Consider the following 13,921-nt stretch of genomic DNA (forward strand, 5'->3'; position numbering starts at 1 on the left):
TTTTTGAAAAATATCTCAGCCCTATATGTCTATACAGTGCAAGTGAATGGTGATCAGACCTTTGTAGCTCAAAAAAAAAAAAAAAAAAAAAATCACATAAAGGAAACACTGTAATCCATAAGACTCCAGTGGTTAAATCCATATATTCAGAAGCAATATAATAGGTGTGAAACATATTAAAATTTAAGTCCTTTTTTTCTCTAAATCTCCACTTTAACTTTCACTTTACATCTGAAAATCACATGTGGTGCCTGTTTAGTTTCACTTTCACATCTGAATCTTAATCTTAATGTAGAGATTTAGAGTAAAAAAGGTAAAAAATATTGTTCTGTTTCTCACCCACACATAATATATTGCTTCTGAAGATGGATTTAAACACTACAGCTACAAAGGTCTGTTCACCATTCACTTGCATTGTATGAATCTACAGATCTGAGGTTTTTTTTTTTTTTTTATAAAAATCTTCGTTTGTGTTCTGCTGAAGAAAGAAAGTCATACACATATGGGATGCCATGAGGGTGAGCAAATGATAAGGGAATTTTCATTTTTGGGTGAACTATCCCTTTAAATCTAATGGCAAGCGTTAAAAAAGATTTGGCGCCCCCTGTAGGACAAATTGATGTTCTACAAAATAATAAATAAATAAATAAATAAATAAAAAATGTCGCTTCAACTGTTCATACACTGTATCAAGATAGATTTTCTCGTTTTATTTATACATTTGGCTGTGAGGTATTTTTAATTTTCCCATTCAATCCTAGGTATTGCTGTATGTGAAACACACAGACACGCCAACACACAATAAAAATGTGTATATCCAACAGATGGCGCAACATGTGTGCAAAGAATGTGTTAATTAGACGTTAAATACGTTAATGTATGTAAATCCATGACATGCCCACTTTTCAGTTCAGACAAAGATCCTGGCATAAACCAAGCTCTGTGGATTAGTAACACAAAATGTCCAATTTAACTTCATTTATATTTCCCTGATGTCATAGAGATCCTTTATATAGTATATAAAATCACTCTAATATCAAGCTTGAGACAATCAGTAAGAAGGATTTTTTTTTTTTTGGCGCGCAAAGATAACTTCATAGACGCACTCTTTTTATTCTCGTTCACAGTGCGGATGAGGGTAATCTACCCAATGACATCCCACTCGCCCTGGTTAGACATCTGAAGCAGCGCATTTTCATATATCCAATCAGCTTCAATTGAGGTGGGGCATCGAACAGCGCTGCTACAGATGTCCAATCAGGTGCGAGTAAGGTGGGGCAGCGAAACAGATTCACTGGGAGTGAGCGAGAGGTACAATCTGCTAGACTCAACAACACGGTATCGGTATGTAAATATTCCAATGCACTTGTTTTCTCTGTCGTCACGGTGTTTTATACAATACTTTCGTTTTAGTTGACTGCAGAATGCTTAAATTTACTTAGGGATTTATATTTAGGGTATAATGTTAAAGTTGCATAAGTTACTGAGAAACTGTCTAATACTATAATGTTGCAACAGGTTGTTGTAAGCGCGTGCGCTTTGTTTACATTGGTAGCATGATTTGTATCATACGTGGCAAAAAGTTGACATATGTTTATCATATGTCAGATCACAAGGATAGATTAGGTTTTTGTGTGAAGTAGATTTTATAAGCACAATAAAAGCAATAGCCTATCTAGTTGTTGCTGTTACAGCTTTACTCAGCTCGTTTTTCCTTTGACAACAACATATTATTGATGTGACCAGCATAAATTAAGATTATTAAAATAAATGATCATATCTGAGTGTAATTTGAGACAATGAGTGTTATTCTTCAATGCTTCTTGCTGAAAATGACAGAACTATAAAAACAAGTCCCAGTACTCCATGTTTCAGTCTCTGCAGTCTGCTACAATTTAATAATGCATGAGTTTTGATCCCTCTGTGTAACCTCTTACAAAGTTTGGATATTTATGAAGCTATCCCTATTTGTTCTAATTCACTATTCAAAACTTGTGACTTTTTACAAACTTTTGAAGGGTCTTTCAGTGATTTTATGGACAAATTTCCCATGATAACATTGTTTCTGACTAATAATAACCACAGTTATTGTTTCTGCTATAAAAGCTTAGTAAATGTAAGAAGTTTTCAGAATTGTCATTTCAATTCATTTGTTTTTATGATAGTGGTCACTAAAACCAAGTTACCACAGTTTTAGTTTAAGAAGCTGTGGTTACCATGGGACATTTTTGTAAGAGGTGTTCAGTCAGGGAGGTGTGAACTTTGCTATATGAATCTGAAAATGTTTTGAAAAGCATGCAGATGATTTGTATAGTTGTGTGTGGGTTATATGGCAGGTTTAAAGATTATCTCTTGCTGAGTCATTGTCAGACCTGGGCTGTAACAGTTTACCTTTTGCGTGTAGACACAAACACACTCAACCTTGTATGTACAGTATATGCATATATAGTAAACAGTATACTGTAGATAATATATACTTGTTGGGATTTTCCATTCACATCTATTGTTCTTAATCTAATTAGTGGTGCTTGCTAAGACTTACAGTAAGTTGCATTGCATTGCAATGCACAAATATCACTCAGAAAACCTTAAAGGGTTAGTTCACCCAAAAATGTAAATTCTATCATCATTTACTCACCCTCATGCCATCACAGATGTGTATGACTTTCTTCTGCGGAACACAAATTATGATTTTTAGAGGAATATTTCAACTCTGTAGGTCCATACAGTGCAATTGAATGGGTGTCAAAATGTTGACGCTCCAAAAAGCACATAAAAGCATCATAAAAGTAATCCATATGACTCCAGTGTTTTAATTCATATATTAAGAAGTGGTAAGATAGGTGTGGGTGAGAAGCAGGTCAATATTTAAGTCCTTTTTTGCTAGAAATTCTTCTCCCTGCCCAGTAGGGGGCAATATGCATGAAGAATGTAAATCACCAAAAGCACAAGAAAAAGAATGTGAAAGTTAAAGTGGCTACAGACTGAACAGGGATGAGAATTTATAGTAAAAATGACTTAAATATTGATTTAACCCATACCTATGATATCACTTCTGAAGACATTTATTTAACCACTGGAGTCTTATGGATTACTTTTATGCTGACTTATGTGATTTCTGGAGCTTCAAAATTTTGGCACCCATTCACTTGCATTGTGTGGTCCAAAAGAGCTGAGAAATTCTTATAAAAATCTTCAAATGAGTTCAGCAGATGAAAGAACGTCATACACATCTGGTATGTCAAAAGGGTGAGTAAATGATGAGAGAATTTACATTTTTGGGTGAGCTAAGTCTGCACCACACAAGCAAACAACTCGATTTTGGCCGAGGATGTCACACATGCGGACTGTTTTGCTGAGATCTCGCTCTCTTCAGGTGGAGATATGACACACACATGCTTTTACAAGGCAATATTTAAAAATGGACCAAAACTGTAAAATTTCCATTGTGGTTAATTTTAGCCATCATTAGTTGCTTTTACATTATTTCTGCATTGAAAAGTACCTGTTCTCATGGTCACGAAGCTTTCTCCCTCTCGCGCCCACACACTTGCACACACACATACTGTACACACAGAAAGAGTGAAGCAACGTTTTTATCTGTCAAAAAGTTTCTGACGCGTCCTACCTGTGTGTGTTCTGCCACTCTCCAAAAGAGAGAAGCGTGAAGATCGACCTATATCTAATATAGCCACCAGATGGTTATATCTGGGTTTTGATGATGAACAACAGTGATGAGCTGACCTATATTTCTTCTTCGTCCATGTGGTCTCAGACAGATTGTTTTGGTACAGATCTGAGTGTGATTACCGTGTTTATATATGCATATACGAACCGAATCAAGGGAGAAAACCCACCAGGTTCTGAAACAAATGCTCCAAACGGACCAGGAGTGAAAACGTCCTTAGAATGTCATTCATGGAGTAACTTAACCTTGAGAAAGTGCGTGATTGTGTATTTATCCCCTCAAGGCTTGTCGTAGAATGCGTATGTCCATATGCAGCAAGAAATTACGTTTAATAAAAAAAGACTGTTGTGGTTCCGCTTTCTGATGTAATTTTAGTGTAGGAAAAAAAGGCAGGAAAAGGCTTGGTGACAGAATCACTCTGATATTCAGTGCGATGAAAATGTTCAGATCTTGTCAGTTCTTCAGTAAAAGCAGCTCATTGGTCACTAGACGAGAGCACAAGACCCCGCGTGGCGACAGAACAATTTTTTCAAGCAAGCTGGATGTGTTTTTTTTTTTCTTCAGTTTTTGAAGCCATTAATTCAGCAGGGAGTCCTGATGGTCAAGTGATTAACAACCTCCTGCTGACAGACACTAATGCATGCTTTGTCTCCCTCCGCCTGGCTGGTGATTATGTTAATGAAGCTCACACCTGAAAATCACTAGAAAAATCAGCTAGTGTGGCGCCTGCTTTAGTAAACGCATATGTAAAAATCCGTGTACACTTATTACCATAGACTGTGCACTCTTTGGCATGTTAGATATGAATTAAGATTATACACTCAACAACCACTTTATTAGGAACCCTGTGGTCCCCAACTAGTGGTCAACGTGGTCTTCTGCTGTTGTAGCCCATCCACCTCAAGGTTCGACATGTTGTGCATTTTGAGATGCTATTCTGCTCACTACAATTGTACAGAGGAGTTATCTGAGTCACTGTAGCATTTCTGTCAGCTCGAATCATTCTGCCCATTTTCCATTGACGTCTCTCATCAGCAAGATGTTTTCCGTCCGCAGAACTGCCGCTCACTGGTTGTTTTTTGTTTTTGGCACCATTCTGAGTAAACTCTAGAGACTTTTGTGCATGTAAATCCCAGGAGATCAGCAGTTACAGAAAAATTCAAACCAGCCTGTCTGGCACCAACAATCATGCCACGGTCGAAATCACTGAGGTCATATTTTTTTTCCAGATTCTGATGGTTGATGTGAACATTAACTGAAGCTCCTGACCCGTTTCTGCATGATTTTATGCATTGCACTGCTGCCACATGATTGGCTGATTAGATAATCGCATGAATAGGTAGGTGTACAGGTGTTCCTAATAAAATGGTCGGTAGTGTATATACAGTAGTGCCTATATGACACATGATATTTTGATATCCCAGCAAGGAGGTTTTGTGGAGATTTGGTCTTTTTCTGGGGGCAATTCTACCTTTCCTTGTGAACATACCCTTATGGTGGTATGCTGACTGTGGTATTTTAATTGTAAAGTGTTCAATGACATAACACTCATTCTTTTTGGCCAAATCTGTAAAATTATTCAAAAATGCTATTCACACAAAACAATAACTTGAATGCCCCTCTTGTATGATGAACATGTTTTCAGTTTCACCTTGCGCACAATGAAATGGAATCCTGAGCGCAATCACAAAGCTGTCAGCACACAGGTCAACACTGTTTATCTTGATACATAGGCTTCAGCATATTACCTGGGGGCACGAGATACACTGATCCTGGGGGACATGTCCTTCATTAGCTGCATTCATCAGCTTACCTATACATGGATTCAGTTACTAATATTTGTTTTACTTGTTCTACTTGTTTTGGAACTGGAACTGCTCTGACTTTGAATACTGAGCTCAGCAAGGCTTTCTGATAGAGCATCTGGAGATTATGGTGTTTTTCATGTGAGCTTCCTTGTTCTGTAAACAGTTTTTCTGTGAACTTGCCATAAAGTAGAGAACTATTGCTTCTAGGATTGTTTATTAAAATTGGACTACTCTTTGTTGTCTTTGGTGCTGGGCTTTGCTGAGTTTTTGTGAGACTCCCTCTATGGCACAGTAGGAGATTTTGGAGTCTCTGGACCAGCAGAGAGATGCGTTAAAGAATATGCCAGTGCTGGTGCCAGAGCCAGTGCCCAATCTGACTCCACACCAGCCCTTTAAACCTGCTGGTTTCAAAACAAGAACTGCTTAGGTCAAAGACCAGGGTGATGTCCTCACCACATAAAGTTTTCAAAATGACAACAACTTAAAGGAATGTTTTGGGTTCATTAAGGGTGTGTTCACACTTGTAGTTCGGTTCTCTTGGTCCTCTTGGTCCGGACCAAAAAAGAAAATGATACATTTAGTCCTGGTTCGCTTAGCGTTCACACTGGCATTTTTAACACCGAACCTAATGATACAACGCAAAAGGCAACAGGAAAAATTCACAACCTGATTGGACAGCTTTTATGACGTATATTTTGTGACGGAACTTGCCGAACATCCAAAACAATGCTGGCTGCTGGGTGAAATGCGCTCGTTAGATTTATATATGTATATATATATGGTGGTATTTTTACCAGCAGAGAACAAATGAAGAGCTAATAAAATGTGTAAAGGAGTCAAAACAGCGCCAGGAATTCCTCCATTGCACACACAAACAAAGATATGCTGCAAGGACGGCTGACAGCGGTTCTGACGCCTGTACCGAACTGTAATGGGCAACATAGCTCCTATGATGAGAAGAACCAGGTATGCTTGAGTTCAGTATTAGGCAAATTACTTCCTGTTTTTGGTCTGTTTAGACGTCTTTGGTCCATGTTTCATTCATATATCAATCGAACCGCACCAGAGTTTGTTTGGAAGTGGACCGAGACCCACTATTCAGGGGTTGGTTCACTATTTGGGTTGGACGGCACAGTTTATAAAATATGCATTCCTCTTCACTGTATTATAGCCTGTACAGTTGAAAACAACATGCTTCACAACTCAACATTTACCGCTTTGACCACTAGGAGCAGTGTATCGCATTTCGGTAAGCACAGACAGATTTTAGCTGAAGAAAAGTTAACCTACTGTTTCCGATTTCACTATGAGATCAGTCTGGTGTGGTTGAAATGCAATGATTTTATTTAGAAAAATCTTATGTATGATATGACCATACCACACCACCTCTGGTATCTGAACTTATTTGACCATCAAAGCATAAGTGCTGTTGGCACCACATGATCGCCACTTCTCTCTCGAATCCAGTTACATGGACTATGACCACCACAAATCCCTGAAGTCCAGATGTGGCGTGATGTAGCTGAACCACCACAAAGATTATAACTGTCCGTATCTCCTTGCATTTCTGGACCTGGATGGATAGCCTGACCCTGACCATTGCTTGCTTCGGAACAAGAACTCTATGCTTTTGGAAACTTTTACTTTATGATTTGTATTTTGTTTATTTTTACTCCTAGTCACATGTTTTTTGGTGAGACATTACACATAGACTGTATGAGGCAAACTCAGGATGGCTATGCACACTGACCGAAGGAAATTAGGCACTGTCGTCTGGTGATGTCATCGCTATGCATGATCATGAGCTTGCGAATGGACGTGCGAGGGAGAGATTTGAGACAGTGAGAAAGTACAGCAGACGTGCTCTGCCAAACGTCCCCAATATTGTGGACATATCTTGTGGACGACTGCATGCACCACTGACATAACTGACAGACTGCAAAAGCCCAAGCCTGTTGGAGACTTAGAAGTAGGAGGGAGCCTGTTTTGTAAGACTTTGCTGTTGCAAACATTGATATTACTTTGAAATTCTAAAAAAGTATGAGGGTTGGACTCTAAACTTTGTTTTAAGACAATGTTTCACTTTTAAATACAGACACAAACAAACTCTCTGGACACTTGCTGTGTTTCTTAGACTGCTATTCATTGATGGCGCTGCTGAATCTAAATTGCCATGGCAAGTTTAAAATGTTCAGTATTGAAAGAATGGAATTGAATGTAATTAAACAAAGAGACCGGGTACTGAGAAAATAATGTAAACACAATAAATAGCATATCTTTCTAATGCTTTGTGTTTACTCACTGCACAAGTAAAAAAAAACAAAAAAAAAAAAACATATATTGCGATTGCGACCACTGTAGCCAGTTATTTTAATGGAATATTCTGGGTTCAAAACAAGTTATCCTCAATAGACAGCAATCAACATAATGCTGATTGATTCCCTCAAAAATTAATTTCAACTTGTCCCTCCTTTTCTTTAAAAAAGCAAAAATCAAGGTTACAGGGAGGCACTTACAATGGAAGTGCATGAGCCCAGTTTTCAAAGAGTTTGAAGTCAGAAATGTGAAGATCGTAATTTTATATAAGCATCCTGGAATATTTGTTATATGAATCGGTCAAAAAGACGCATTAGTTATTGGTTTAACAGTTTAATAAATGACTCCCTGAATCTGTCAGAATTAACAACTTAAGGCCCGTGTATACTTCGTTTTTCTGCGTTCCCGATCGGATTGTGCCCGGTTGACCTTTTTGCCTTTCAAAATAACTCTTTTGAAAGTGAGCGAATGCGAACATGTTCGATGCATGCCTATTGCAACTGCTTTGTGATACTCTTTTAGTACAGTCAATGGTAGGCCGCAAGCGGACAGTCCGCACAGACCTTGTTGATGACACAATTTGAGTTGCGCAAACTGTGCGCGGAATGATCAGCAACGCGGACAACGGAAATATACTTTGGCCTTAACTTGCTAACTGATTTGAAGTTTATATGACAACAGAATGTAGTTAAAAATAGACATTTCCAAAAGAGTTTTGTTGTAATGGTATTTTAGTTGAAAAGCATTCAAATATGTTACAAATATAGTTTTGTATGTAGTTAGCACATAAATAACTGGATACTTCAAATAGCTGAGGAGGATGTAGCACTAATATCATCTAAACCATTGAGTTTTTTGATAAACATTGGATGTTCAGTGAGATGTTGAATGAATTTGCTTGCTGGGATGGGCTTGCTTTGTTTCGTTTGAAATAGGGGGCGAGGAAGGGTAGCGTGTCTCCGGATTGTGAATGCAAAGAAGAGATTCACCAGAACAAAAACATGGTACGGAATTGGCCCCAATTTATCAGAATTTTCAGCATGTCCAAGGGTATTTCCTTTATGAGATTGTGTTTCCTGCAGGTTTTAAGAGAAAAAACTACACTCTCTGATGTGGAAAATTCTGATCACAATGGTCTCACGGCTACAATCAGTGTGTTTTTCCTCCTTTGTGACCTTTGAAGGGCATCAGTGGCTTTTTTGGAGGTGCATTTTTCAGCTAGCTCCAAGTGGACACTGATGAGACATCAGAGTGCAGTGATCCTTGACACTTGAAGCTTTTATTTTCTTTGGAATGCACAGCTTTTAAAGTAAAAAAAAAACATCCTGCTCAGTATTTTTGTCTTGTTTTCTAGTAAAAATGTGACCTGCTCCTTCATTTTGAGTCACTTGTTTTGAGTTTTATGCACTAAATTAAAAATGAGTATATCTCGGCAATAGTTTGGAGTTGAAACATAATTATATTATTAGAAAGCCAGACTTTTTAGTGCAAAGTAGGAGTGGGTAAAAAGACTGTTTTTCTGATTAATCCCAGTCTTCATTTGAACAATCTTGATATCAGTTCTTAAATCCCAAGATCGATCTTTCACTCAATGCACAACCCTCTACTACAATGAGAGGAAATCACTTGTAGTTGCAACCACATTTTGCGCTATGTGATTAAAGTGAATATATTTGGCAACTGGCTAGTAAATGTTTACATTTCACTCACCAGTAATTGTGCAGATCTGCAGCGAGATCATTTCACAGCGTGTTGAGAGTAAAAGCTGTTCCGTGTAATGTGTGTCCAAAGACGAGATCCATGCAACCCATTTGTGATTGAATAATGTCTCTTTTAATACCCTTTCTGTTCTTTACAGTCAGTTGTTGATCAAAAACAACTTCAAAAAAACATTGAATTCTAATTGTGCATAGCACAGATGAGGTAAAGCCATTAGAGTTTTCTCTCGTTAACATGCAGCCATTTAAAGACACTGTTTACAGAAATGCTGGTTTTTGTTAAAGAGACAGTACCGGTTTTAGCATATGTTCAACAAATCAATGTAAATACCAATGTGACAGGGCGGGGCCAGGCTGTGACGCTGCACGGAGAAGCAAATAGATAAAAATATAGCTCGTTAAATTATATAAATGATTTTATTCACCCTCATTGGCAAATAGGTTTGTTTTTCATGTTTTAAACGTAAACCTCAATAAATAATATTAGATTTCTGCTTAACAATAAGTGTACATACTCCTACCTTGCACATACATTACCACTAGCACATGTACATACGCCATTCTGTTATATATCCTATTATTTGTATGTCTGTTTATACTCTTGTTTTATATTCTGTGTCTCACTGTAATGTTCTATGTGCACTTGTTTCTCCTGTCACCAAAAAAATTCCTTGTGTACGTGAGAACACTTGGCAGTAAAGCTCATTCTGATTCTGATTCTGAACACAAGAAAAGCAGTCTTACTATTTTAAACAATTTTGCTTCGAAAGTAAATTTGTCTTGTTTTAAGCATATTTAGACTGGAAAACTGGTAAAAAATAATAATTAAGAGAAGTATTTTTGCGGTGTGGTTTCATCTTACTATGTATGATGTTAACATAACTACTAAGTAACCTGTAGTAGCTACATATGATAAAAAATGGTCTTCATTTGTCAGGCATTTAATAGTATTCCTTCCTGTGGCTTCACGTAACCTCCATCCTGTTTTCAGAGGCCTTGTTTAGGCATGTTGTTTTCTGGTTGGCAGTCAAACTCACTTACATAAGCCTCACAACCCTGCGTTTACTTCTGTCACCACTACCTGCTACAGATAGATTCACTTGGCCTGGACAATATACTGTAGACTCAAAGTTCCTCATTGGCCATCTCTCTCTTGTGTTATTCCTGTACCAGGGGTTATTCAATTGTGGAAACCAAAAAGGCTCCAGTTTGCACATTTTTTGTATCTTGTATACGTGTATAACAATTGTTCATTATAATTTAATGAGTAGCTAATGGTTGTTTTCTGATCTTAAGCCTAACTAGGTGGACATGGAGTCCATGAATTTGGGGGAGTGACACGAGTTAACAGGATACAAACTCCCATGGCTGCTACATCCAATAGCAGGACTGGAGTTCCAAGAGCAGGCTGGGTCGCTTTTTCAGACGAGGGGTCACAGGCTGGTATGTACAAATGTCCAGATACATACAGTATATACAGATTCTGTTCAAACTTTGTTTTGTAGAGAATTTCTGTCTTAGGTGTGGTATAAGCAATTTCAGATTAAAGTTTAAAAATCTCTCAATGAGTTACTTTGTTAGAATGTTCTCAATTTAAAATCTATCCAGCATTGATGATACATTACAATGATCATTGATGATGTCATTGTAATATAGTTGCATGCTGAATAGGTCTTCTTTCTTGCATTTATTTGCATACTGAATCTTTCATGCCTATATTTAACCATCTTTAGCCACCTTAGACAGTGTCACGTCTTACAGTGTATTATATGATTTTTCGTGCAGAGCCAACAGAAAACACTATACATGATGGGTGTCATGGCAACGGCAAAGTTTAAGGCTGCTTTGATAAAGCATAAAACTTAAGCTTACTTAAAACTTTAAAGTGATAGTTCACCCAAAAATGTAAATTATATCATCATTCACTCACACTCATGCCATCCCAGATGTGTATGACTTTCTTTCTTCTGCAGAACACAAATTAAGATTTTTAGAAGAATGTTTCAGATTTGTAGGTCCTCACAATGCAAGTGAATGGTGACCTGAACTCAGAAGATCCAAAAGGGACATAAAGGCAGCATAAAAGTAATCCATATGACTCCACAGGATAAATCCATGTATTTTGAAGCAATATGATAGGTGTGGAAATAGATCAATATTTTAGTCCTTTTTTACTGTAAATCTACACTTTCACATTCAGCCACCGTCTGGTTGGGGCTGGTCAAAGGTGGAGATTTATAGTTAAAAAGGACTTAAATATTGATCTGTTTCTCACCCTTACCTATCATATCACTTCTGAAGACATGGATATAACCACTGGAGACTTGTGGATTACTTTTATGCTGCCCTTTTGTCCTTTTTGGACCTTCTGAGATCTGGTCACCTTTCACTGGCATTGTGAGGACCAACAGAGCTGAAATATTTTTCTAAAAATCTTAATTTGTGTTCTCCAGAAGAAAGAAAGTCACATCTGGGATGGCATGAGGGTGAGTAAATGATGAGAGAATTTTCTTTTTTGGGTGAACTATTCCTTTAACACTATTCTTTTGCTGCCTTGCAAGCAGTAGTATTTCCTTCTGAAAATGCAAATCTAGTTTTTATACATAACCAAGTTTCTTTACTTACCCAAGTCAGACAGAATGCCTGTTATGGAACTCAACTGGTAGATTGTGGTTCTAGCAACATCAAGGTCATGGATTTAATTTCACACAATGCATGAAAGGGAACTTATTGTATTATTTGAATAAAATGTATACATTGAATGCACTTAAAATCACTTTGGATAAAAGTGTGTAAAGTGTTTTTAACAGGACTTCTGTGTGGAAATGTCAAGTTTTGAAAGGCAGTATTGTTGAATCATATTTTAGACAAAATGCAAAATATTAGAGCTCTAGATGAAGTTAAAAATAGATTCAAGACTTAAAGGGGTAGTTAATCAAAAACTGCCAATTCTGTAATCATATACTCACCCTCATCATGTTGTTCCAAACCTATATTATTTCTTTCCCTCCATGGAATGGAAAAAGAGATAATAGGCAGAAGGATAGCCTAAGTCACCATTCAGTTTCTATGTATGGAATTAAGATGCAATTAAAGTGAATGGTGACTGAAACTAACATTCTGCTAAACATCTCCTTTTTTGTTCTGCTGGAGAAAGTAAGTCATATGGGTTTAAAACAACATGTGGGTGAGTAAATTATTACAGAATTTTCTTTTTTCTTTTGGGTGAACCATCATTTCTGGTGTTTGAACATCAATTCATCTGCTCTGTTAGAGTGTGCTGTGGGAGTGTGTGTTCAGACCTTTCTGTGAGATTCCTGTGTCCTGAGGTCACAGCTCCATAGTAATTACTACGGCAACAGTCTACAGTTCTAGCACCCTGCTAGATTTAACATTTAGCTGTGACCTTTTTCTTCAGAGAAGAGGCTGTATTTCTTGAACTTTGTTTCTTCTGGTCCCTAGATAAGGACAGCCTCCAGCCCTCCTTAGACCAGCCTGTGGTGGACTCTTCAACATGGGCAGAAGTACCATATGTGCCAGCCCAGAAGCCAGAGCAACAGACTTCCTGGGTTCAGTTTGATGACAAACCATGGTCTCCATCTCCACCTCCCCCATCGCAGGTAAAAGGTATGAGGACTACATAAGGAGGATTTGTTTACACATGGAAGGTGGAGTCATCATATGAGCTCACCATAGTTTACATTTCTGTGCTCTTTAAAGGGATAGTTCACCCAATAATAAAAGTTCTGTCATCACTTAGTCATCCTCAAAATGTACTAAACCAGTCTGACTTTCTTTCGTATGTGAAACACAAAAGGTGATATTTTGCAGAATGTTCACACTGTTCATTTTTATTCAGCAAAAGCAAATAGGGACATAATTCACCATAAAAAGTAGTCCATGTGCATCAAACCTGCCGTATCAATACACGTAGCACCAGTGTATTAAGATTTTTAGATGTAGCACATCGAGTGGCTTAAGAAGACTAAATGTGGGCATGGCTGGTGACTCCAGAGAGTTGAGAAAAGTTTAACTTTATGCAAATGAGGAGCGACTTTCAGGAGCGACAACCAGTAGTATTGAAGAATCCGTCAGTGGAGCTCACGTCACCCGTCTTGTTGAGATAACGGGAGTTGAGTGCAGGCAAGACAGAGAAGAAGTTTCTGTGAGTGATTTCACTGTTCTGTATGATTTGTCTGTAACCACATACATGGATATAATAAAAAAATTATGCGTGGCAACTAAATTGAGTGAGTTTGATTCGTACATTGATAGATCGTTCATCTTATTAATGATATGATGCATTGAGCACTGCTGCAGTTCATATAAAAACTCTCCCATGCAGAATGTGCCTTTTTAAGCACAAGAAAACTGATTCCCTTTCAAATTAG

The 13,921-nt window shown here is 37.7% G+C and overlaps 1 protein-coding gene across 2 annotated transcripts in view; it reads left to right on the plus strand.

Moving 5' to 3' along the window:
* The first annotated feature begins 1,289 nt into the window (after positions 1 to 1,289).
* The window catches only part of LOC127411482 (stonin-2-like), a 53,627-nt gene continuing 40,995 nt past the window's right edge, over positions 1,290 to 13,921 (plus strand). The window contains exons 1-3 of one of the 2 annotated variants that reach the window (XM_051647083.1): positions 1,290 to 1,344; positions 10,827 to 10,973; positions 12,993 to 13,157. In XM_051647083.1, the coding sequence (XP_051503043.1) occupies positions 10,895 to 10,973; positions 12,993 to 13,157 (244 nt within the window). In that variant the 5' untranslated portion in view covers positions 1,290 to 1,344; positions 10,827 to 10,894. Of the gene's footprint in view, positions 1,345 to 10,826; positions 10,974 to 12,992; positions 13,158 to 13,921 lie in introns of those variants that run through there. The other variant, XM_051647084.1, reaches the window with a different exon arrangement.

This window comes from Myxocyprinus asiaticus, chromosome 20 (genome assembly GCF_019703515.2).
Source record: "Myxocyprinus asiaticus isolate MX2 ecotype Aquarium Trade chromosome 20, UBuf_Myxa_2, whole genome shotgun sequence".
NCBI lineage: Eukaryota > Metazoa > Chordata > Actinopteri > Cypriniformes > Catostomidae > Myxocyprinus > Myxocyprinus asiaticus.